This window comes from Anser cygnoides, chromosome 2 (assembly GCF_040182565.1).
Source record: "Anser cygnoides isolate HZ-2024a breed goose chromosome 2, Taihu_goose_T2T_genome, whole genome shotgun sequence".
In the NCBI taxonomy this organism is placed as follows: Eukaryota; Metazoa; Chordata; class Aves; order Anseriformes; family Anatidae; genus Anser; species Anser cygnoides.
Window position 1 is genome coordinate 141,691,118 of NC_089874.1, and position 25,809 is coordinate 141,716,926.

Here is a 25,809-nt window from a genome sequence, read left to right on the forward strand (position 1 = left end):
TCCATTCATAAAACTTTTATTCCACTTACATCAACTTAATACACATGTTCTGAACAGTTATGCTTGGATTGTTCATGAAAATTTCATAAGACATTAAACAAAGCTAGCCATCATCTCAAGTTATTTCCCTGTTAACTATTTTTACAGCACATGCATGTTAGGCAAGTATCAAAAAAAATCACAAAAGCAAAAAACCTAAAAAAGTTAAATACATGGGTTTTTGTTTTACTGCTGTGCTCGATATACAGTGTCATTATGGATATCAAGCAATTCATTTTTACTGCATCTTTACTTGTACATTTGTTCTTAGGTTGCTTAAACCATTTAAATACAAATAAAATGTGTAGCAAAAATAATGAAAGCAACAGCAGGTAACTTTACAAATAATGGAATGTGAACCGTTTCTCTGTCCTTCTCTAGAGAAAGCTGACTGGGTTATCAAACTGTCTTAAGGAACACTTCAGCTGCAATCAGAGATGTACACTTGATTGGTATATTCCACAGATTTCACATGTTTACTTGACATGCAAGATCTGTGGGACATCAGTTTGTTCACAGCCATGTGTGCTCCAGCTCGAGTACTCATGCTAACTACACCTGTGGCTGCAACCAATTATCCCTTTTTTCCACCGCGACAGACCAATATGCAAGCAGTCTTCTTTGCTTGACATAGAAAGCTGTTTTAACACTGGCCTTGTGGGAAGCCACAATGTACCAAAAGTACTATGCCAAACATGTAAAACTTGTATAAAAATTTCACAACCCTATATTGGCCACCTCAGATGAAAACAGATAAGTTCCCCAAATGTTAACTGGCTCTATTCCCCTAATATTAAACAAAACCACATGGGAAATATAGAAATCCAAATAGAAGTAACATAAACCTGTCAAATCGTAAACAAAAACTATTCGTGGGACAGCATGGATGACAAATGGTCTACTGTGTAAATTTCAGAATGAGGCAGACGGAAGTTGGAAGGCTGGTTAATTCTCCCCTCCTTCTCCTGCTTCAGCTTCATCTCCTTGGGTATCCGATGTCCACAACTGTTTGGGAAAGAAAATGGAGTTAAAAAAAAGGTAAGATATTAATATTTACAACCAACAATCAATGATTATTTGAGAAGCCCACTTTCTAATAATATTGTAAGAGGTCATACTAAGCACCACGGGGGGATAAAAAGCACATTTAATATATTTCTCTTTGCAGGAAAGCAGAAGTAAATGGCTATTGCTTCCACACAAAACAAAATATAAATCTAGTGCTAGGTGACCCAACCCTAAGCTGCTTTTAATGAGGAAGTTTATGAACAGCCAAAACCAAGATCTTGTATTCACAAGGCTCACCAGAACACGACTACAAGCAGGCCAGAGTCAGACCTACAGACCAGATGCTTGAGAATAAGGAACTAACAACACTTGGCTTCACGTGGATTTGTACTTTCTCCTCAAGTGAGCTTTATGCATATTTCTGAAGGAAAAGCTTCAGTAAAGGTGTCTTTCCACATCCAGTGGCAGAGTGAACCTTTTCTTCAGAATAGGCATCTAAAGATTTTTTTAAACCAAGATATTTCACTAAAATTGCTATCCCTTGGCTCTATTCGGTTAATGGATCCAAATTTTGATTAAGGGTAGGCACAGAGCTTCTAAACTTGGAGGGCAGTGGAAGAAGGGAAGAAAAATCAAGCTAAACATGCTGTATGTACCAAAACCTATTTTCAGCTTCATAAAATCCCATTAAGGAGCCATATATCAAGATTAAGTACCACTAAAGAAACTAAGCACCAGTTCCAGGGCAACACCCAGGGCAAAGAAATTATTTTGTGAAGCACAGTTTTCTCCACACTGACTGCTTCTGAACTATTCCCAGCCCAATATGATTTGTAATCTCTCTCCATGGACTTAGAGCAGCCTTAACTGAATCCTTCATGCTCTATGGGATTAGGTGGTAAAACCTGAGAACAACTTAATTCTTTGTCCACCCACATTTTAGTATTGCTTTGGGATCTACCAATAATTGTAGGTACTACGTGATGCTAAAAAAAAGTCCAACACCAGAAACATTTTACCCTTGCCAGAAGTACAGGACAATACAGAGACTTAAGCAAGACTATGTGTTCTTACTCTCAAGACATAGCTGCACTAAACATTCCTTGCTGTAAGCAACAAGTTAATATTCTGGAGACAACAACATACCGGACTGTTTCTAGCCCCTGCACTACATTCAAATCCATTATTCTCCATGTCAGTGCTACTCCATACATTTGTAAGGAAGAGTCAGTAAAAAGAACTTTTAATCAGAACTTTATCGGGTGCTTCTATCCTAAATCCTCACCCCTAGGATATCTAGAGTTATGTACATATCTTTATTCACTAAATAAAAATAGCCTAGATGGTATAAAAAGAAGGACTACAAGTTGAAAGCAGAGTTTAAATAATCTGTTGGGGGACCTTTAGGGTAAGGGAAATGGGGAAAGATTCCACACCCCCCACCTCCCAGCCCAGTAAAACAAGTTTTGACCTGATATATTAAACAGTCCTCTGAACACTTCTCTACCTTCAATCCCCCCTGAGAATGAACACAGTCTCTTCTTCAGCCAGACGAGACAAAGAATCATCAGCTGAGGAAACTGCTACTGCATAAAATTGATCAGCATGCTGAATCCCTGTTAAACCTGTTAAAAGCCTACATCCAAAAGAGTGTAAGAGACTTGCATAACTAGTAGAACTTTTCACATTTATGATTTTAATTGCAGTCTTTATCAGTCACACATATATCAGAAGTTACTTTCTACCTCAAGAAGCTGTGGAAAAAACACGGAATCATTGTGAGAGCAATACTCACACAGGTCACACTAAACATTTAAGGCAAGACATCCATCCATTCAGGGACATGGAATCTTGCAGCAATCTACAATTTTTTCCCTTATAATGGAAACTTTACATCAAGTTTCAGGGCCCTACTCTCATAATACATTCACTATGGTATCTCAGTCCAACTTTTGCTCTTGTATGAAGCAAGATGCTTTCCAACTGCTGTGACAAGCTTTACATTATTTTCACTGGAAAGCTAGCAATTAAAGTCAGCTTCTATTTTCTGTTTCAATAGCTCTCTCATTCAGAGACAGCTCTTGAGCAATCTCACCCAAGGGACAGCAAGCGCACACACACGCACTGAAAGCAAGGCCAATCCTGTATCTGTCTCCACTACAGAAGTTGAGAAACCTCTGCCATTTGTTTTGTAAGCAACAGCTGGAACTATCACATGTAATTTTCCAGTAGTATTAAATTGCCATTCTCGTGGAAAAGGTTCCAAGAAATAGGCAAATAACGTGTCAGAAACAGAAATAGAAGATATGGCAGCTCCAATTTTATGCAACTGTACAACTTTGCTTGTAGTTATGTTAAAAGAAGTCCAGCTATTTTGCTGCCTCCAATTCCAGATGCACTGAACATATGAACAAGGGGTTACATCTGGCAACATAAGGTGCTTCTTATTTTTTCTACTCTTGCTTGCAGTTCTCCCTTTCCCTCACAAGAAAACTGTGAACTATGTCATTAATTACAGTATTGTATTCTTGCTTACATTTGCTGTTTCATTTAGATGTTTATTTTTGCCAGTTTTAAAGTTCAAAATAGGTTAAAAACCACACACACACGAAGATTTTGGTTACAGCAGAGTCCAAGTCAAAAGGAATTAATATGGTTGTTTTATGACTTCCCCAGAAATAGCCTGGCTAGCATTGATTCCAATTTCAGCTTTACCAAAATTAAAAACACCCCCCTCCTCCTCACCCCCCCAACAGGCCCTTAAATGGACTTGCTAGCTTTGTTTGCAGTTTTCACATAGGGTCTACTCCTTACACATGCAAATACACACAGCAAGCTATGTGAAATTTGATGGAAGTTTTGAGGTAGCAAGTGTGACTGTATTCTCTAATGCTGTTAAAATAAAAGAAAGCATCATCACTGGCCACAGTCCCCATACCACATCACTTAAACATGCTAAGTTACTTGAATTAACAAAACAAAACCCTGGTGAATCTGTCTTCTGCTAGAAAAATGTGTTATGTTAATTAGCCTGTAGACACAAGAGATCAGGCAGGAGAAAACGGTGTAGCTGAGAAACATCATGTAAGCTTGCCTGCAAGTACATAACAGCTCCACAGTTAAGAACGAACAGGACAACTCTTAAATGTTGTAAAGACCAACCCCACTACCAATAATATGTAAAGTGTAACGATACTTACTGTCAAGTTGTCTCTCAGTAACTGCATTATTAGTGTGCTGTCTTTGTATGACTCTTCACTTAATGTATCAAGTTCAGCAATTGCTTCATCAAAAGCCTACAGTTAAACAAACAAGCTTCATTAGACATGTGACAAAAGGTTATATAAATAATACAAGTGGGATTTTCCACCCCCACAGACCTACCGTTTTTGCAAGGGAACAGGCTTTCTCCGGGGAATTGAGAATCTCATAATAAAACACGGAGAAGTTTAGAGCCAGACCTAATCTGATGGGATGTGTTGGCTGCATCTCCTTTTTACTGATTTCAAAAGCCTCTTGATACGCCTGTTGTGATTGCTCCACTATCCCTTTAGGGAAAAAAAACCACACACAAAAAAACAAGTAAATAATTCAAATACTGTATTCAGAAATACAATAAGAACTGTGTTCATGGTTGCATGAACAAAGTATGTTAAGAGCCAAAGCTTGTGAATAAGCACTTAACAAGTTATTTTATAAAGATTTTACTAAATCAAATTTTTAAATGGATAAAAGAAAGAAGTTGCCACTAAATCATAGGTTAGAGCATCTCCCTGTCACACTGTGACTATCTGCAAATACAATCAAATGCTTACAGCACTTTTACAGTGCTTAACAATCGTAAAACCCACCGCCTAAATGAAAAAGGTACAAAGTTGAAGGTTTAACTACACACAGGTTTGATGTAGTACTACAATTCCAATAAGTACTGCAAAGAGATCCACATTTTAGTCACAAAAAGCCCTGATTACCTTTGCCTATCTTGCTGCATCTTTTCTGTTACAGTCAAACTGCTTGACAAAGGTAAAGTGGCATACCTAAGCTATTGAAAATACCTATTTAACTCAGGCTTACAGCATAGCTCTCTCTCCAGCATGGATATGGAAAGTGTTTTTTTTAACCTAACTTACAACTTCTAATACCTATATTTTGAACTAAAGGCCAAAAGTTACTTACTTGTTTCTTTTTTTAGAGATTAATTTACAGATTAATTTTTAGAGACTTTTTTTATTCAGTTGTGTAAGTCACAGGAAAAAAGCAAGATAAAAATGGAACTGTACAGTGTATACTAAAATGGAACAGTTCCAGACACCATTCCCACTGGATACACTTGAACTTATGAGCAGACCGTGCCTGCACAAGTCAGAGATCATGGTCCAACACAATTTACAAGTTGGACTATGCCCTTGATGACTGCAGGAGGTAAAGTGCAAGACACTGAGAACAAAGTCACCATTGTTCCCTGCACCCTCAAAGATTGTTAATAGCAGCTGAGAAAGAGGTGTGAAGGAAGGAATTCAATTCAGATGCGAAAGGATTCACATCCTAGATTCATGCATCCAGCATGATCTCTGCACGAGTGCCAGTCACCTATCCAAAAATGAAGAAAGCAATCTTGAGGTTAAGGACTCAAAAATATCAGTATTCACGTCCGCAGCACTCAAAATCTGAAAATAACTGAACACCAATATCCAGGACGCCTATGCAATCTTAATTGGTTCAACTTTATGAATTCCCCAAAACTAAAGCTTCGCATTGTTCCTCTTCAGCGTGGGAGAGGAAGGACGCTCACTGCACAAATATTCAGGGCTCTGTCCCCTCTTCACTTACTACTAATAATGGAGTAATGGAGTGCTTCAGGAGAGCCAGACAACCACCACACCACCTTGAAAATCACCAGGAGTTAGTTCACTACAGTTGAGAAGAACTGGTTTTACAAGAAGTTAAATTTAGAAATAGTGGGATGTGTTTTACTCCTTCCGTAATGGAAAAGAGTTAGAAAATAGTGCTGTTTATGAAAGCCAGAACAAGTACCTTGAAAAATAAACACCTTCAATAAATGAAGGTGCTTTATTTTAAACACTGTTTCTTTATCATAAATTACTTCAAAAAAGTATTTTTTTTCCTTATTTGACAAGAGTTACCTTTTGAACACTGATTCATGGAATTAAGAGCAGAATTATATATATTCTATTTATTTTAAAATCAGTCATCCAGCATAAGAAGGCTGCAAGATTTTCAATCTTGTTCTGCTCAGACAGATAGCATTTTACAACTCCAAAGTTCAAGGCTAAAACAGTTGGGTAAGGTTACCTGCTTGACATTCCTGTCCACTAAACAGCTAAAAGAAACCCTGGTCAATACAATAACTTATGAAAACAAAAATCCAGTTCCTAGAATTGGGAGCTTTATACTGATATTGCATTATTCTGCAAAAGGCTGAAAGAATACTGTTCAACTGAACAGCCATTATTTCTTAAAAAAAAAAAAACAATTATCAGTTGCTCTTCTTCAATGTTACCCATCACAGACAGCACACAGGAAAAGCCTGCAAGATTAAACACCTAAAAAAAATCTTAAGTTTAGGAGCCATAGCAACTAGGAGCCAGTGTGCTTTCAACATGTTTTCATTATCTGGTAAGTCAAAACCCACTAAAAACTGCTCAGCCAAGCGACTGGGTTGATTAAAAATGAACTTTAAAACCACATTAAGCAGAGATTTTAACAGTCTAATTTTATAGCCTGCAACTTAATCCTCACCGGAGAAGAATATCATACCTTCCAGGTCTGTAAATGAGAGATTACTAAACGGAACATGGTTACTTTAGGGCTGTGACAGTACAGACCACTGGTTACATGTACAATTCTTCTGCAGTCACCAAGGCTAGGTCAGTTTGCATGCAGTACGCATCAGAAGTCAACTCAAGCCCTATTTAACTAAGTCTCAGTAGCTTTATTCAATTCCCCATTATCCAGCGTACTGGGGAAACTGGGCTACCATAAGTAATGTGGATATAACAGATACGAGGCAAGGCAACAGCAGACATCTACTGCCTTAAAATTATTCCGTTTCACCTCTATACCATGCTCAGCCTAGTTTCTGTGAACCTATGTAAAAAGATGTCTGCAGTTTCCCATCTCATCCTGAGAGGGCTTCCTAGGCTGAGAGCAGTGTAAGGCAACCAGGGCTTCACACATCTGAATTGCACTGAATTTAGTAAATCCTTCAAAAGGGTGAGGTTCTACTGACTATCAATTGCACACCTCAAGGGCTCTCCAGTAATCCCCAAGGGATCCAAGTCCATGCATTTGGATCGTCTGCAGGCTCCCATACTTCCGCAAACTGAGTAACAGATTAAACTGAGTCTGCAAGGAAACAGCTCAGGCCTGGCAGGACTTGTAGACTGGGCTCTGTGCTGAAGAGCACTGCTCTTAAGGGCACTCTGGTCCCTGGTCCCAGTCTTAAGCTGGCTCCAGGAAATCATTTAGCACTGCTCACAAGCTCCATCTAACGTAACATATCCTCTTGAATTGAAGGTGGCTGCACAGAGTTAACATGTTATAATGCTACAATATATTAGGTGGCTTAACTGCTGTAGTTAAGTACCTTATTTTAACTTTACTAACCACACTTAGGTGAAGGCAACTTACCTGCAATTAGCACAAGCTGCTTAAGTGAAGATATAAGCAAGTTTAGGAAATTAAAAACCATTTTGAGATTAAACTATCATGGCTATAGAACAAGTTCACCTAACAGTACCATTTAGTTCATTAATCCTGTTCTTCTCCAGGTGTACTGCAGCCTTTGATCACTGAACCTATGCAGATTTTTTTTTGCAAATGCAGAGCTAGCATGAAAAAGACTTCAAAAAGCTACAGACTGACCGACTCCCTGTGAAGATGTTAAAACAATACTCAGACACCCAGGAAAAAGATGCACGAACCCATATTACAATGATAAGGTAGATTCCTGTAAGTGGAGTTGATTTCCAGACTTTATGACTGAACATCTGTTCCCCGCTTCAAGCTGCAGAGGCGCACAGAAAGCTTCATAACTCATTTGAAAGCCAGTGACCTACGATTTTTCTTTAGAAAACAGGAAGCTTATTACTAAAGAAATTTACAGCCCAAACACAAGTATTCCACAACTACAGTAGTGTCACTGTTCCCCAAAAGCAATCCAATCTGACAAAACGTGGTGACAAGCTGCCGTACAATACCTTTCTTGTCATCTCCAGCAGCAACCTCGGCCAAGTAACGGTAGTAGTCGCCTTTCATTTTCAAATAGAAAACTTTACTTTCTGCTTGCGAAGCATTAGGGATCAAGAACTTTTCCAACAGAGACTAAAACAGAAACAAAGAACATAGTGTTGTGAACATGCATACTCGTTCATACAGCTTGTTGAACAACAGTTCAATTACATCACCATCTATCTCATAGTCAAGACAGCTTTACTTTTTCCTATTTTCTTCACGTCCTACATAGCATAGTCAGTTAAGGGGAATGTGTCCTGGATCACAGTTCTAGGTACCAAAAAGGAATGCTCCATGCTGTGGCTCCACGGGGAGAACAGGAAAGAAGGCTGTGGTAGCTTAGCAGATGAATCTTGAAGAAGCAAAGGAAGGGTTCCTGTAGGCCTTGGCAAAAATAAGGTAATCCAAAGAGTGTAGGCAGAGCATACACAACAGAAGAAAGTCTGCATCCACAGGTGATAAAAGGACTCAAAATATCAGCTGCCAAATCAGAGACCCAAACATCTTACATAAACAGGCAACAGGAACTACGGCAGGCTAATGAGACTTTTTTAAAGTTACGATTAATTAGAACTGTACACCGGAATTACCCAAAAGAAACTGCACGGTGAACCTGGATCCCTGCATTTCTCAACAGCTGAAAGTCTATAGCTGAGCAGCACTGAGGAGGATCAGCTATTTGACTATGTGCTGCCCCAACAGGTATTCCCATCCCTTCCAAAGCACAGGGGAGCTCTCTGAAGTCACCCCACCAAATCCTCCCCGTAGGCTGCCAGTTAGGACCAGGTTTTTCTAGATTATTCTAGCTACTTATTAAATTAACATAGCAAGTTCCCAGCTGAGGCAGTCATGTAATTTAGCAAGAGTTCTATTATGATGAAAAGAAAAAAAAATCACTAGCTCCAAAACATTTAGTCAAATTAAGGTACAAGCCTGTCAAACTTCTTGATAGTGAGTGCTTGAAGTCAGACTTTGAAAGAAAAGCCAGTTATTTAAAAGCCAGAAAAAAAAAGTGCAGAAGTGCTCTTGAATACTGAAAATGAAATCAGAAGCTGTTACATAAACTTTGCTATGGCTACATAGCAAACAGTTTTTTTAAAAGAGGTCTCAGTAAGAATTTTTGGGCGTCGCTTTTCACTTTAAATTAGAAGAATGACATTTCAGTTTCGCTTCACTGTTTTTAGCTCATCTTTCCAGAGCCACGGCTGCCTTACAGTACTTCCCTCTAGACCTGCAAGTTTACTGAGTATCTTACGTGATGAGCTCTTGGGACAGGGTCAGCCGGACTACAGTAAGCTGCAACCAGCGTGCTGCAACCCAACACAGGCACCTGCGGCCAGTAAATCAGCGGACACCACGCTACAGAAAACTTTGTCATTGACAAAAAGAGCAAGAGAGAACAAGACCATGCAGGGAGACCTCAAAAAATACTGTGTGTCCTTGCTTCCTGTCTGAACAATAGCAGAGACAAACCTTTGGCAACAAAGGAAAGCTAAGACAAGCGAGTCAGCAGCAGCAGTATTTCTCTGGAGCCAAACAGGGAGCCAAGGCGCTGCCTGCCCAAGGCACCGCCTGCCCAAGGCACCCCCCTGGAGGTCCCACCACCACGTGAGGAGAAGGGTTCGGTGCCACCGCTGCCCCAGCACGGCTGGCACGAAGCAGAAGGCTGTCAGGTTTGTGGGTCACACACTTTGGCTCTCTGTCGCTACTTACACGCTCTGCTCTCACCAGCACAGAACTTCAGGATTCGCAGCTATGACATTGTTCATCAGTGCCAAGCAGCTCTCACTCCAATGACAAGTGAAGGTTCCTAGCTGCTGAGAACGAGGCTTATTAGGCTGTCTCTGCAGGGCTGCAATTAAGCCAGGTGTGTCAGTCTGCACCTACCCCCTGGCACCACAGGGAGCTGCCCTCCTTCTGTACCCTCCATTAAGCGGCCAGACCAAAATACTTGCAGCAATTCTAGAAACAGAAGTTATTCATCACCCGTTTCGGATGCTGACTGAAAGTACAGCTCTGCTCACTCCCACAGCAGCAGCTAAACTCCCAGACCTGAACTTCACTTTGGCCCCAAATGAGGTCAAGTTGTTTGCCGACATCTAACTGAAGGGGTGGATTGCACCAGCAGACATAGAGGAGGGAAGACTACCAATTAATGAAGTCTTCATAATTGGATAGAACCTAGCAGGGCAACAGCAGCTTGGACGGTGGGTAAAGAGTGCACTGAAAAGGGTTCTAAACCCAAGTTGACTTGGGAAGTCAGAGGAACTAAGAAAATCCCTTTGAATAGCTATTCATACATCGTAACCTACACAACGAGTCTCTGACTCCACAGGTAGCTCGCTCCTGTCCGGGTGAAAGTCTTCTCTCCAACCACCACACAGTACTGGTAGGCCACGCCATCTTTGGGAGAATTTTATTTCTACTGAGTACTTCATAAACAGTAACAGCAAAACCTGAAAGCTGATTGACATCGAAAAGACGGTCTGTAAGATTACTGAAAGGAGGAGCTCTCCCCCCTCTCCAGAAATGTTTCAACAGTGCTACCAATGCTTCAACTACTGTTTGAACATATACTGGCAAAGGAGGGAGAAGGTAGGTATATGGCAATGGTTGGTTATCAGCGTAGTGCTGATCACCACATGGGGCACCGAAGTGCTAAAAATTAGTTCAAGACAGAACCAGTATGCTACTCCCTAATTAAGAAGTTTGTTAGCTAAACCACATCACTGCAATGCACACAGCACCTTAACGATGGAAGGACGCCCGTACCGCAAGGGTACATTACATCTATACGGCACGTTGCTAAGTTGTCATGCTCATTCAAGATATTCTAGCTATCATGTCAAATTTCTGCCCATTTTTGATTTTTTTTTTATATAAATGTACTATTTGTATATTGAAGTACGCACTAACTACACCTCCATGGGCAGTTAATTACAGTGCTGGAACGAGAATCTTTGTAGGAACAATTTCTCTCCGAAATCCACCCCCCTTCTGTCCCCCCAGCTGTAATTGCCAGAGCTTTTTATTTGACAGCAGGAGCATTTAGCTGCTGTGAAACAAACCATGGCATTGTAGTCAAGCGGACAGAAATGCAGCAGCATCTCGGAGTGCTGTACAGCAGAAACCTGTAACAGCTTGTACAAGTGCTTCAAATACTTCTCATAGCAAAGTCACAAGCAGTCTTTCCAAAGAGATTTTCAATGAAAACTTACTTTTTTTTGGTCTGTTTTTAAACATACATGCATTAAATTTGAATATCGAGTCTTATAAATACGCTAGCAAAGAAAAACTCGGGCTCCAACACGTCACTGCTGGCAGTAATCGCAGTTGCAGATAACACGTTGGTCCTCTGGACTGGTAGAGAAAGTGTATTCAGACTCGAGATGCCAGCTATGCTCACGCATACCACAGATAAGCAATCTCACAAATTTGGTACATTCCCCCACCCCCAGTAAGTATGCAGCAGAGAAAGTCTTTGTCTCGAAGGATGTAACAGACTGCATCAGCACAAATTTACTATTCTACCAGCGAGCTTCAGTTCTGGCTTGCATCAAAAGCTAAATGATAAAGATTTATTCTGTTCCTTTTTAATTACGTTCTTTACCCAGAGCAGGACACATTCAACAGATGGCAATGCTAACCACAAGCACAAGGCATTTTGAGCCTATTTTGATGAAAGGCCCCATGGACTTGTTCCTGTGGTTTTGCAGGATAGTCTTAAAGGTAAGCATTAGACTCAGGAGTACAAAGGAAGCACCACAGTAGTAATTCAGTCTGAAAAAAAAAAAAACCAAAAGCAAACCCTCTACAAGAAGTCTGCCTTCTGCAAGCATACAGACTTAAATTTGTCAAGTTGTGGCGAGAACTTCAGTTGAAGACAGGAAGCCAACCCAAGACGACTTGAATAGTCTTTTCCTTTCATAAGAAGCCTCAAAATACCTTTCTTTTGAAAGTCTTTGCTTACATCTTTGGCAAATGACTTGTGCAGGCCAGAAGACCATTCCCAAATCCACCATAAGAGTGTTAAAATCCATGCCTCAGTTTTGTTCCATTGCTTGTAGCCCTGCATGTATTTCCCTTTAATAAGGGCTCAGTTTCAGTACGTGTTGTCTGGAATCTTCAGATAATTCCTAAAGCACTTGAAGACTGCAACAACAGCTCAATTTTCTACTCAAGATACTCCTCTCCTGACAAACAGGTCATAAGAATAAAGTCACTTGATTCTACAGTAATATAATTGTAAATGAGCAGGTAATATATAAGAATTTTTAAATACCAGCAATTAACTACAAGTAAGATAAATAGCTGAGTAAAAGCCTTTAGAAATATCAAAGGGAAAAAATTGCTTCTGCACAAAAGAACCAAGCTTAAGAGAGGCAAAACCTGAAAGGAACACACTGAAAAATATTAGCTAATTTAAAGGGTATCGGTTTTGCTCAGAGCTAACATGGCAGGTCTTTTGTTTTCAAGCAGTGTCAAAAGCCATCTGACATAGCTACACCATTATTGCTACTTTTGGAGAGGAGTTACACAGGAGAATTTGCTGAATTTTAATTCACTCAATTTGTGGTATATGGCATAGGGCTGAAGAACATATGGAAGGACTTTTATCTTTTTTTAAATTCACCCAGAAGGCATGAAAGAAACAGCGTGTCTTCTTTAAGCTCAGCCTGAAAACCTATTTCTTTGACATTTCTTATTAAGGGACAGTGGCCTCATTTCTTGATGTAGGCAGTGTGCCATTATCTTCCTACAGGAGCACAACACGAGTGCTGTGTTTTCCACAAGAACACAGGGGTGACTGCCCTGGCAGACAGGGCTATTCTGTCCACTAACCCACCCGCAACAATGCCCTAAAGAGGCTTCCGTTAGAAAAACATACAAAAAAACCCAAGAAAATACCATGCTTCCGTTGGCCTCCATCGATGCCTAGGGACTTCCTGAGCCAGATGTGGTTTCTAAGTGTGGTAACCTTCAGCAGGCTGCTTGTCCACATTCTACGCACTTGTCCAAGTTCCCTTTACATCAACATAACCTTAAGAGCCACAGTACTCTGTGTCAAGGAAGCTGCAGATACGTGCCTATAAGGAATTGTTACTTTTGCCTTAAACCACTTTAATTAAAAAAAAAGCTCATAAAAGCATTGGTGCTCAAGTCTGCCTTTCTTTCAGAAGGCCACCAGATAGCTTCAGATCATTTGAAGAGTTCACTGTTTCCAAATTAGAATCAAAAGCCCACGCTGCACTTTCACACCATCCAGGCAGCTCTTTACTTTGTGGTCTACAAAGGAAGGTGAGTGGCCAAGAGGGAAAGATGTGGAGGATGTTAGGAGGGCAGCCTCGAGCTGAAGCACGGTGGTTGAACAAGCAACAAAATTATAGTTGACTTAAGACCACTGAATCTCCTGAATTAGCTTTTGGGATGTATTTGGGATGTACTGATGCACTTACCAAGTGCAACCCAGAGAGTACCAAGCTCCTCTTGTGTTCCGGTGCTCTCAGGGTAACAACTGTTCATTTCTACAGATGCAGGAATACTTTACAGATGTAAAGTATCAGGTGCATCCAGACAAACATTTAACACATCCATTCTGGTCAGGTACACACATGGAAGGAAGAACTACACTAACTTAGTCCTGAGCAGAGCCAACTAATCAGAACAGTAACTGCAGAACATCGTGGCTAACCTACTCCCTACATACTTCTATTTTGATGCCAAAATTAAAGTCAGTCACATGTGTATGGTAAGTTCACGATACCTGTTGTTCCTACAAAAGGCTAGCATTTGGTTTTCTGTGCACGTGTGTTCTGTGTCAGCATCCCAGCTAGGAAAGTCACACAGGCTATGAAATGATACGTGCAGTTAGCCACCCTGCACAGATCTGTGTACCCACTACAAAGGGTTCAACCAAGCCATCTGTGGCCAGCGGAAGTTTTATTTCTAGATATCTATCTGAATTGTTGGAGGAAAATGACAAATTTTGATTTTTAAGGGGATTTACAACTACTGCCTTACTGCCTCCTACTCTCTTGGGAAAAAGAAAAACAACAAAATGCCACAAGAGCGGTGCTTTGAGTTCTGCTGTCAACCTTTCACTCTGGCCAAAAGCAAAGCCTCTTGTTTAAAGTCAGCTCAAGATTTCTACCTACTCATTTGCCCAGCAGAACAGGCATACAAGAACCTGTCAAATACCACTGGCTGCTGTTGCACCGGAGAGCTGGCTGGTAAAACAGCTGCTGAAGAAGGAAACAAGCCTGCTGCCTGTCCTCACTACCAGTTATCCCCTCTTGCCATCAAACTGGCTGCCCACCAGGCAGCAGTTTGAAAAACGCGAGGCAAGGAAAGAAAGTGAGAATAGTGAGCCTGAGAAGGGGAGCAATGCAGGATTTGGGACAAAGGGAAGAGCAGGACTCTTGGAGCTCATGCAACAGTGGGAGATGCAACGTGCACAGGGACACCCGGGACTGGTAAGAGCAGGAAAAACATACATTTGGTTACAGCAAAGCAGCTGCTGATCTGGTGAAGATCTAGAAGGGGGAAAATGAAGGAGACAGTCCTGAGTAATAAGAGGATAACTGACAGAGCTAAAAGGCTACTGGAGAAAAGGGAATCCTGTAGAGCAGACAAGGATTGGCAAGAACTCTTAGCTTATGCAAAAGATGCTGTTAAAAACAGTCTAAATATGTTTCTGTAGAAAAGAGAACAAAAGCAGTGTCACATGTGGGCAACTGGAGGGAGACAAGAGAGAAATAAGTAGGACATCCAGAAAAAAAATCACGCTCACGCGTATGCTGGGACAGCGCACTAAGCAAGAAGTAGGTGTATGCACTAGCACACCTAGAGGGCGTTCAGAGGGAAGATCTGGCTCTTACAGCCACACAACGCCCAGTATGAAAAGAAAAGCAGGGGGACTGAGGCAGCGGGGAGCAGCATCTTCCACACCACGCTTCCACAGGCCGATCTGTAGCTCTCCTTGCAGACCTGCCCTCCCCAGCTCGTTTCTTCTACCTCTCTGCTCTCCAGCTAGTATTGGTGGCACAGGGAACAGGTATGCTTAATAGCAGGATATACTCTCGGAGAGTATTCAGAAATTATTCACTCGTTCATGCCAACCGTTACAGATTTCTACCAAAGCATGCTACAGAACACATCAGTGAAGGAACTGAATTGTGATGCATAAGCAAAAATGCCTCTCCAGTTTAGTAACCAAATTTGAGAAAATTCATACAAAAGGCAGCAGCCAATAAGCCACTTTAATCCTAATTATTTTTCTCGTTTCTCTTTTGTTGATGCATTGCTATAAGCATTAATACACAAAAACAGTCTTTGCTGAGAACCAAAGCCAATATGCAACATTTCCCTGCTTTTTTTGGCACCACCTCAAGTTTATTTCTTGACTGTTGCGGACTTGCAACAAAATAGCACGGTGCCAAGAGCACAGATCATTACTCCCTAAAAAACAAAAAACCAAACAAAAACCAGAATACCTTCTGAAAAGCTTGTGATAATACAAAATTGAAACCAATTGGGTTGGATGAGAATTTCTGCTGGACAGGTAGCTCTGCATGACAAGCTGTCCTGGCGGTACTCCAAACCAGAGCACACATTCTAGCTGTCTTGAGCTTTTCCAGTTTTCCTTTCTGAAGGGATACTATTAAATCCCCCCCCCAAGAAACATGACATAACACTTTTTATCCTTGAGAAGAAACAAAAGAACAAGTTATCCCTAGCAATTTAGGGATCTCTGAGCAGATCTGCAGTGTGAAGCGTACCGCATTATACAATGTGTCTATTAGCAGTTCATTCCAGCACAGGATGCTAATATTAGCAAAAGTACCATTTTAGAGATGTAAGCCCACTCTGCCCTAGGAGCTGACTGATTAGAGGCTGAGCAACTTAGATCCCTGTTGTTAAATATTTTGTTACCTGCATAACCACAAAGGGTAGTAACAAACAGGAAAAAGGCCTGCTAAGTTATTTGATCTGGACTAAATCTGATCAAAAAAGAATTTACTGTTTATCTCAGCAGCAGCATGACTTACTATTACTCTTCATCAGATGGGGCACACCCAGTCTTCTGCCAGATTTCAAGAAAAAATAAGCAACTATGTAAGAGCTGACATTCAATAAAAAACAAGTTCAAGAGGTAATCATCATCTTAACATTATTCCATCATATTTAACAGCACAAAGCTTTCTCACAAACTATTTCAAAATGGTAGTCAACTACTGCCTGAAGAGATGATCAACCTCTGGTTAATATCCAGGAGCTGCTTTGTCTGCTGACAGGAAAAAAAAAAAGAAAACCAAACTAAAAAAAGACAAGAGTTTGAGAACTGGTTTCAGAAAAGTGTATTTTTGTCAGATGCATAGTAACAAGACAGAAGTTTCCAGATAAAACCAGAGATAGCTTGGCATCTGCTTATTACAGATGAGCAGAGATAACGCACCAACTCTGCTCATGTTTTAGATGTTGTATTTCTACCACTTACATCTTCCTCAGGCCCAGCAGCAGCACGCATCTTACCATAGCAGTGTTTCTACTGCCAGCCTCCTGAGCACCAGGGAAATGAGCACACCTAGCAGCTTCACAGAGTCGCAGTGCTTGTGTCAAGTTCTTGCTTCTTCAACAGCAAGGAGTAAGGAGGAGAGCATTTGTCATAAGTGACTAAAATTGAACCACTTGTTTTTATTTCGCTGCTTAAAACTGTGTACCACTTCCAAGCACATAAGGCAAGCAAACACTCAAGGTTGCTTTCAAGTAAGAAAGTTACCTGGATGCTCCTGAGCAGCAGAAACCTTATGTACAGTTATTTTATTTTTAAATCAAAGTCATTTCTTAAGCATAAATGTGACCTTAAATTAGTACAGCAGACCACTGGTTATAGTAAAGATTTGCTGTACTTCCAACAAATTCAAGCGGATACAGATACCTGCATATATGTACATAGACACGTGTGTGCGTAACTAATATGAGTGCCACAGGTAACTGCATATTTAAATACGTGTTTGCATTTATGCAGAGCACCGTGACCAACTTTATGATAAATGGGTGCTCCAAAAACATCTATCAACATTATAGATGCAATTCTTGCTAAGATTAGTAAGTGCTGTCTCACCTTTGTTCACGCAGCCCAACCATCAGTAAATTACTTACAAATGCTGGAATCAAAAAAGTCCTCAAAAATGGACTGAAGTTTCACACACTTACAAAGAATTACATGAACAATGTAGAATAAATAAAGCATTAATTTTGCATAACTGGTAATAATTGAAATTATCAAAATAATAATATTTCAACTTGTCCATGATGTTTTAATTCTGTGATTCAAAAGCTTTTCAACACATTACTTTTTTTTTTTTAATTAAAAAAAGGAAATTGCTCTAGTTTAGGCAGTGCTTTCGCCACTGCAGGAAAACAAGGACAAAAACAAACACCTGAAGGGGTGTAGCTACAACTAGGGAAGTGATTAAAGGATTAGCAAAGTGAAATCATGAGGTTGATACAAATAGTCTCAGCCTCCTCCCTTCAACATATTTGAACAATTATACCAGCTGAAACTTCACTGAAAAAGCTAGACTTGGAGAGTAATTAAAAGCTTTAATTATAACCATCCTGGGAAGGCATAAACCCTGGCTATTTTCTCCTCTGCAATATACAAAAATTTATTCAAATAAATGATTTTTGAACCAGAGGTACCGACTTATTTCACACACATACCCTAGCATGTTACCAGTTACCATCTTTCAACACAAAGTTTGAAAACAGGAGATGATATCCAGAGTTTCTCGTCCAGGTTTGGGCTCCACAGTCCAACACATGGACATGCTGAAACGAGCCCAGGGGAGGCCACCAGCATAATTATGGGGCAGGAGCACAAGAAATATGAGGAAAGGCTGACAGCTGGGTTTGCTCAGCCTGGAGAAAAGCAACGGATCTTACTGCTGTGTGCAGCTGACTAGAGAAGATGGAACCAGACTATTCCAGAAGGTCTACAGTGAAAGAAAGAGACACAGCAAATGAGCTGGAGCATAAGTTCTGACTGTATAAAAGGAGAAAAAAATGTATATATTTTATGGTTACTCACAGTGTAACAAATATTACAGCAGGCTGTCCAGAGAGATCATTCAGTCTCCATCCTTGGAGATATTCAAAATTTGACTGGACAAGACCTTAAATGATGTGATCAAGCCATATCTGTTTTGAGTGAAGTTGAACTAAACGGCCTGCCTTCAAACCTAAATTATTCAACCAAGGCAGCTTAGAATGACATGGAACAAGTTTTTCAAGACAAAGACTTGATGCATGCAACTCCTAGATTTCAAAGTTCGCCATCCTCCTTCTAAGAGCTGCTTTCTGCAGACAGAAGTTTCTACTACCTCTTCCTTTTTTTTCTCCTTCCTAAAAGCATCTGATAAAGGGCACAGATCTCAAAGGCAGAAAGAAGTGAAGCCAAAACCAAAAAATTAAGTCTGGAGGAGTCAGAGAACTGAACATGGAAATTTTCAGCCAGAACGTGTTCTTTTTTTTTTGTTAGCATCTACACTATGAAGATATCTGAAGGCTGCACAGGATAATCAGTCACTGTGGCTCAAACAATCCAGCTGTCTGCTCGCTACCACCACTTTATAGGTTAGCTGTGTCCTGACCGCCAGGAAGACACACTGGGTTTTAAGAACACCCCATATGTACACATAGCTTCTTACAGGACGGAGGACTAAGTTTCCTTATCCTATCATTTGGAGTTAGTGCACAAACAGGTTTTATAGATGTTGAAATAGTAACCTATTAGGTGTTTGCAGGCATCTAGAAAATAGTCTCAGAGGAATTTGTGAGTAGGACAGCAACAGGCATTAATTCTGTGGTATGTTCTTTAAGAAGCCATTTAGATGCATTCTGAAGGGAATTACACTCTCAGCCCCCAGTGAACTGCAGCCCCACAACAGGTTACTAAACCTTCCCCCAGTCCCTTATGGAAGATTCCAGATATTTCGAACCTTCCCCCCCCCCCACACACACATATGGAAGAATTGCAAACCTAAAGTCACTTGGCTGAGATATTTAACTTCATCACCTTCCCTTTTCACAATAACCACTGTTATGAACGTTTTTCTTTTTTTACAGAATGCAAAGAAATCCAGCTAGGTACACAAAGAGCCCCATTTTATGCTTTTGAGCACGAAGTCAGGAAGAAATAAAACCTGGAAAAGCAAGCAAGCAATTCATCCGATTCTTGAACAGCACCTTTTTCCTTAACATTTTCTGGCAGGGAAGGGAATGCAGTGTAGCACCTATGTGCAACAGCAACTCTCGAGCGCTGAAAGGGAGCCAGGGCTTCAGGAAGCACTCTACACCTCAAAAAGAACAACCCAAAGGGGAAAGAAGTAGCGAAGCAGAGCGCTTGTGAACTGCGAGCAAAGATTCACTTAAGGTATAACTGTGGGGGAACCTGGGGGGGGGAGACAGGTCACCCAGAAGACTGGGCAGGGGACAAATGTGAGAAAATCACAAGATGTTTTGGAGGAAATGCAAGGGACTGTGCTGCCATACGTGCCAGCCTAGAGATCAGACAGTAACTGTCTAGAGCTACCTCCACAGTAAACTGAAGAACAATTCTCATGCTTTAAATTATTAGTTTGCATTTAACTCACATCAGAGACTGCCTGAAAGCTAGCAGTAGTTTAGTGCTCCAGAAAACACACGAGCAGTAAGAAATGTCAGATGCTAGCTATGCAAAGACCTCTCCACATTTTCTTCTCTGTATTTCAGAATCCTTATTAGCTGGAAAATCCATCTTACTACCAATTTAATGGGAACCACTTCAGCTACAGTTCTGTTTCCCTTTACCTGAAAAAAGGGCTTATTGAAGAAAATCCACACCTGTTCGAGTAACATCTATTTTTATTATGGAAACGACAAATAAAAGATTATTATACTGCTATTGCAGACAGACCTTCCTCCTACCCCAGAAAGTGAAACGGGATGTGAAGCACACACTTAGCTAACATGAGGAAAAGTACTTAACTGCTTAATTTCCTGTATCAATATGAAATTTCTGAGGCTGGAAATTTTCTATAATACTCGAGTACATTTACGATGCTTGAGTATGGCAACCCACTACCCATCCATGTCTCCCCCCCCCCCCCCCCATATTATTATTCTTGAAGGGTTTGGAAAATCAGTCTTCATTGTTACAGTGCGCGTAACTAGTAGTATGCACCATGTGTCACAACTACTAGCAGTTTATCGGTGCCACCAAAGGAACTAAAAATTAGGGTTGATTATAATATGCCTGAATGTATCTGGGCATATCTGACAAAACTGGTGCTGGAAGAAGAGATTTTAAGTCTCTCTCTCCACGCAGCAGCACGCCGAGGCTGCAGCAAGCAGAAGGATGAGTTCACCTGCTTAGAGAGCTGTAAAAGCACTCTGTGGAAAGATCAAGGAAGGGAAGATACAGAGGTGGCGAGGACATAGATGCTGGCTTTTCTGTGGTGAGGTCAGTGCAAAGAAGAAAAACGTCTGGATCTGACCCACGTCACTGCTCATGTTGTTATCTCTTGATCACTAGCAGTTCCGAGCCAAGAAAAGCCCAGCATTACTCTTATTTAGCCCGTCAATTCATAGGAGAGCTGGGAACAGACCCCAGTCACAGTTTGGCGTACTCCACACCTACTGGCTTGAAAGGGCTGTTCCTTCCAACCCGCTACTAATTTGATTCCAACAAGCGAGGGAAGAGAGCGAGAAGCTTCAGAGGAGCCAGCTTTGGCTAGATTTTGCTTCAACATTCTCTTAATTTCCTCCCTTCAACACAGAAGTTAGGACTCGGGTCACTTCCACACTCAGCTGTGATGTAACACTCCAGGGCATTAAATATTACTTAAGAGCCCAGTAGGCAATTGAAGACAACGGCTCAAACGGATTCACAGTCTTAATAAGAGATACAAACAAGTTTCCAACTTATTTTTTTAAGCCAAAATGGATAAGCTTCATGACTGAGAACTCTGAAAATTTAACACTTTGGGCCCCGTTCATTGCACATTTCATACCAATCGAGATGTGGTAAGCATTATTTTTCATTTCTGTGAACAGATACAGGCTGTGCAAAAATTACAGAGGATCTAAGAAAAAAATCCTAGTTCTACCTTTGCAAGTGGCATTGTGCAGAGTCCTGCTCATAAAAAATAATGTTATTAGAGCTTTTTCCCTGATAAAGCAAAGTAGATTTCAAGTAAAGCAATGCAAGCAGTCACGTTACTAGGTAAGAACGTATGTGAACAAAGAATCAAGAATACATTTTAAGATATAAATCTAATCCTTCACTATAATTATCGATGTCAAATTCGGTGTGTGCCATTTGAGAGCATTTTTAAATCCTGTCACTTGAATACAAGAAGATTTCATTTTCCTTTTTAATCCTAAATCTAAGAAGTAGTTTTATTGCTGTTAATCACTGTCTAAGGCATTGTTCCATCTGGACAATACTTTTTCCTCAATCTATTAAGAAAAACCAGACTGGCAACACTGAAAATGAGCAAGACATTAGCTGCCTAGAAGTAGTAACATGTCAGAGAATAATAATTTTTTGAATAATTTATGTATCTCTCATTAAGCACAGCAAAGAGAAATTCAAGCCTATTTTGAGAATCAGAAGATTTAACAATCCCCATCCATGTTTCTCCCTCCCTGATCCATTAGTTGCTGCAGCAGGCTCAAAAACTTTTTTTTGTTTTATTTCTTGTATTTTGCATGCACAATAAAAGCAGGCTAGTTTTGCCTCAATCTGGTTTCCATTATCAGAATGAAACTTAATTGCAAACACTTTGGTAAGTTCTACTAAAAAGGGGTTTCTAAGCCCAACGGCTTAATTAAAATTAATCCTTAAACCCACATGCAGTTCACAAAAAGAACTTCAGATCACTCTGAACTGAAAGCATCCACCCCCGAGGACTTTCCCCGTTAATAAAGTAAGTTAATCATAATAATAAAAAAGAAATAACAAAATTAGAACATCAGATTCAGATCCTTATTTTCCTGGCTTAAGTTGATGAGCTGCCACTTAACACACGGAACAGCAAACCAGCTTTTTCCTATGCACAAGCTTGGCTTTTCCATTTTCACAGTGGAAGTTTAAGAGCCATCCCCACACAGAATAACAAAGCGCATGAAACTGGGTGTGTTACAATAACCGTGGAAGCCAGCCTAAGCTGGAAGCCAAGGCTCAGAGCTCTCCATGCCGACTTTTACACACCCTTGGAGAACCAGTCTTCTAGAAGCGATCACCGCCCATGCCGTTTCGCTATCCGACACGGCAAGCCAAGTTTATGCTACTCGTTGGCATTAATTTTAGTTTGACATCAGGTCTTCGAGCACATGCTCAGCTACGGACCGCTTCCCTCGGATCGCAGTCATCCTGTCACTGCCAGGTATGTGATCCCCCGCCACATATGGGGTGACACACCAGCAGGGCCCAGAGTCCAGGGTGAAATTCTACAGCTGACAGCAACATCTGCCCCAAGCGGTGGCGGGACAGGACGTTCATTGCTCATGTGCTCACTGAAGCATTACCGGCATATGCAGTTAAAAAAAAAAAAAGAGACAACGTGGAATAAGCATTTGGAAGATGTTCAGATTTTATAAACCAGCCTTGTAATGGCAAACATAACATTCCTCGGTAGGTACGTGCCCATTGTAACACAACTGCGAGACCCAGAAAATGCCTAAATTGAACCCCCTTTCAGTTTGCTTCTAAAAATCTGAAGTTTAAGAAGGTATCATAGCGTTGCTACTGCCTCTTCCTGCAGACAGTTTTCTGCATGGCTGAGTCATAACTAACATTACATCATCTTACCCAGGGAGGGGCACAATTTCCGTCGAGTAAGAACTACCTCTTACAACTAGTGCAGCGCGTTGAAGTTACAGGAATCAAAGCCATCCAGGACACGAGTACTGCAGGGGAGCGGGCTGGAGGAGAGGACTCCAAACCAAGCCCGTATCTACCTCAGCCTCAAAGAAATATTAAGTATAAAGTAACAGTTATGAGAAGTTACCGTAAGGTTTCAACATGTCTCCAAACACATCAGCATTGATAACTTTGTTAATTTGTATATAAATAATCAATATATTAGAGGGGAAAAGAAGAGCAAGACAAATTTTAAATCCTGTCCTTCAGAAATGGCACAGGACACCACAGCTTTAATGAAAGAACAGATAGAAGCAGCCTTACAAGACCCAGCACCATTTACCCTGCAACTGTAAGTAAAAATGAATCAACAGTTTCATTATTTCTCACCAGCACATCATTGCAGATGTCTCTTAGCTCAGTCTCAATTTTCTCTCTGTATTCTCGAGCCATCTGCTGTTTTTTCTCAGCGCCTTCCGTCTTTTGTTCAATACTTGAGACGACTCTCCAAGATGACCTACGGGCTCCTACAACATTTTTATAGGCAACAGAGAGAAGATTCCTCTCTTCGTTGGATAACTCAGCTCCTTGCTCAGTCACAGACTTCATGCAACTTGCCATGTCATCATATCTTTCAGCCTGCTCAGCCAGTTTGGCCTTCTGCACCAGCTCATTTTTATCCATGCTGATATGTTTCTAAAGAGGAAAAATAGCGAGGCATTATTCAGACACCGATTTCACGAAAAAGACGTTTCAGCTTCACATGCAGAGCCGCCATTCTCTAATTAGCCTGGAATTGGAAGAGGTACGGCTGAAATCTAGAATGCAAGGCGTGCAAGCGCTCACACACTGGGATTGAAAACTTACAGTCATTGATTCCTCCTAAAAGGCTGTTAACTTGTAGAAGTGATTACTTCAAAAAATGCAAACAAAAGCATCCAAAGGTGAACTGGAAGCAAATCCCTCCTATCTTACGCAAATACACGATCCCAGTTCTTTGCCACTCTCTCATAAGAGTGCATTCAAGCTGCAGCATCAATTGCATCCAATTGTGAATACAACAAAATTGACAAAGAAAGCAGCCAATAGTGCTTTTTCCCCCACAAGAACAGACAAAATAGAGGCTAAGATGAACAGTACCACAGAACTCTCTGTGCCTTAACAAAATCTTACGGTTATGTGCAGAAAGAACTGGCAGATGGATCTGCAAATCCAATCCCACAGTGGATGCTGCAAAGTCAGAACCCACCGAACACCTAAATTTCGAGGAGCCACGCTAATTTCAGCCACGCTAACCTCCTTTCCTGAAAGGCGAGATGCTAGACCTCCTGACCCCTCAGCCTGAGCGGTCACGTTTTCTGGAGACAAAAGGAAATTTTAGGGTTTAATAAATTACTTCAGCATCCGTACTTTAGATGGCAGGAGGTAGCGGAGACGCTTCGCAACCTGCACCCCGTGAGGACTCCTCCAATCCAGCCCTGCTGCACGGGGATAACCGCTACCTTTATTTTTTTTTCGGTCCGTGAGGAAAGAACCATCCTTCCTCACCCCCGACCTTTCGTATACCTCGGCTGGGTCCTTCCCGAAGCCCTGGCAGCCCGTTTTGGTCTACATCACCCTTTAAAGCCCATTTATTCAGGCCGCTTCGGCACGCACCCCGCTTAAAGCTCGCTCCATCCGAACAATTCCGCTTCCCACGCGCAATAACCCCGTGTGACAGGAAAAAAAAAAAAGAAAAAAAGAAAAAACCCGCGGGGCTCAGCCCAGGCACTGGGGGGGGGGCACAACCCCTAGCGGGGAGCCCGGCGGCGGCTGCGGGAGCCATTTTACAGGCGGCTCCGGCCGGGGGTGGCGGTGGGGGCGGTCCCGCCCTCCTCAGGCTGCCCCCCCGGGGAGGGCGGGGGGGTTGCTCGGAGGGGCTGTGGGGGGGCTATAGGGAAAAGGGGGGTGCACAGGGAGAGAGGCTCCGCGAGATGGCGGCCGGGGGCGGCCCCTCAGGATGGCCGCGGGGGCACCGAGCGCCGCGCCTCGCCCCGCCGCCTTTGTCATGGCGGCTCGGCGCCGGAGCCCTGCCCACTGCGGGGCGCCTCCAGCCCAGCGCCGCGCAGGAGGAGGAGGAGGAGGAGGAAGAAGGGGAGGGGGTGCCCCCCCCTCACACACACTCACACACACACACACACCCCGCCCGGGGGGCACCGCGAGGCGGGGAGCGGCCGTTACCGCCCGGGGGAGGACGGGGAGGGTGGGGGGGGGGGGGGAGGACACCCCCGGGGCCGGCCCCACCCGCCCCCCAAGGGACCGCCGGGCTCTCCCCCACCCCCTCCCACCCCCTGCAGCCCCGGAGGGGGCTCGGCGGTGCCCGCCGGGCTCGGGCGGGCGCGGGCGGCGGGGCCCCGTTACCTGCGCGAGGCGGGAGCGGTGTGTCGGGGCGGGCGGCCGGCGCGGACTGTGCGGGGCTCGCGGCGCTGCAGCCTCTCTCCCTCCCCTCCCCTCCCGAGCTCAGCGCCGCGCACGGGGCGCCTCGGCCAATCAGCGCGCCGCCAGGCGCACGGCCCGTGACGTCAAGCGGCGCCATGGCAACGGGCAAGGCGCGGGCACGA

General features: G+C 42.3%; 1 protein-coding gene across 2 annotated transcripts; it reads right to left on the reverse strand.

Annotated features, from left to right (window-relative positions):
• Positions 1-25,766, reverse strand: YWHAZ (tyrosine 3-monooxygenase/tryptophan 5-monooxygenase activation protein zeta). Of its 2 annotated transcripts, XM_066990626.1 has the most exons (6): positions 25,610-25,766; positions 23,600-23,905; positions 8,268-8,391; positions 4,432-4,595; positions 4,248-4,343; positions 1-1,044 (listed from the first exon to the last, which is right to left on the reverse strand). In XM_066990626.1, the coding sequence occupies exons 2-6, from the start codon at positions 23,891-23,893 to the stop codon at positions 985-987; spliced, it is 738 nt and encodes a 245-aa protein (XP_066846727.1). In that variant the 5' UTR covers positions 23,894-23,905; positions 25,610-25,766; the 3' UTR covers positions 1-984. The 2 variants fall into 2 exon arrangements, with proteins under 2 accessions (XP_066846727.1, XP_066846726.1); XM_066990625.1 differs by lacking the exons at positions 1-1,044; positions 25,610-25,766 and adding an exon at positions 1,060-2,683.
• Between the last annotated feature and the right edge of the window lie 43 nt (positions 25,767-25,809).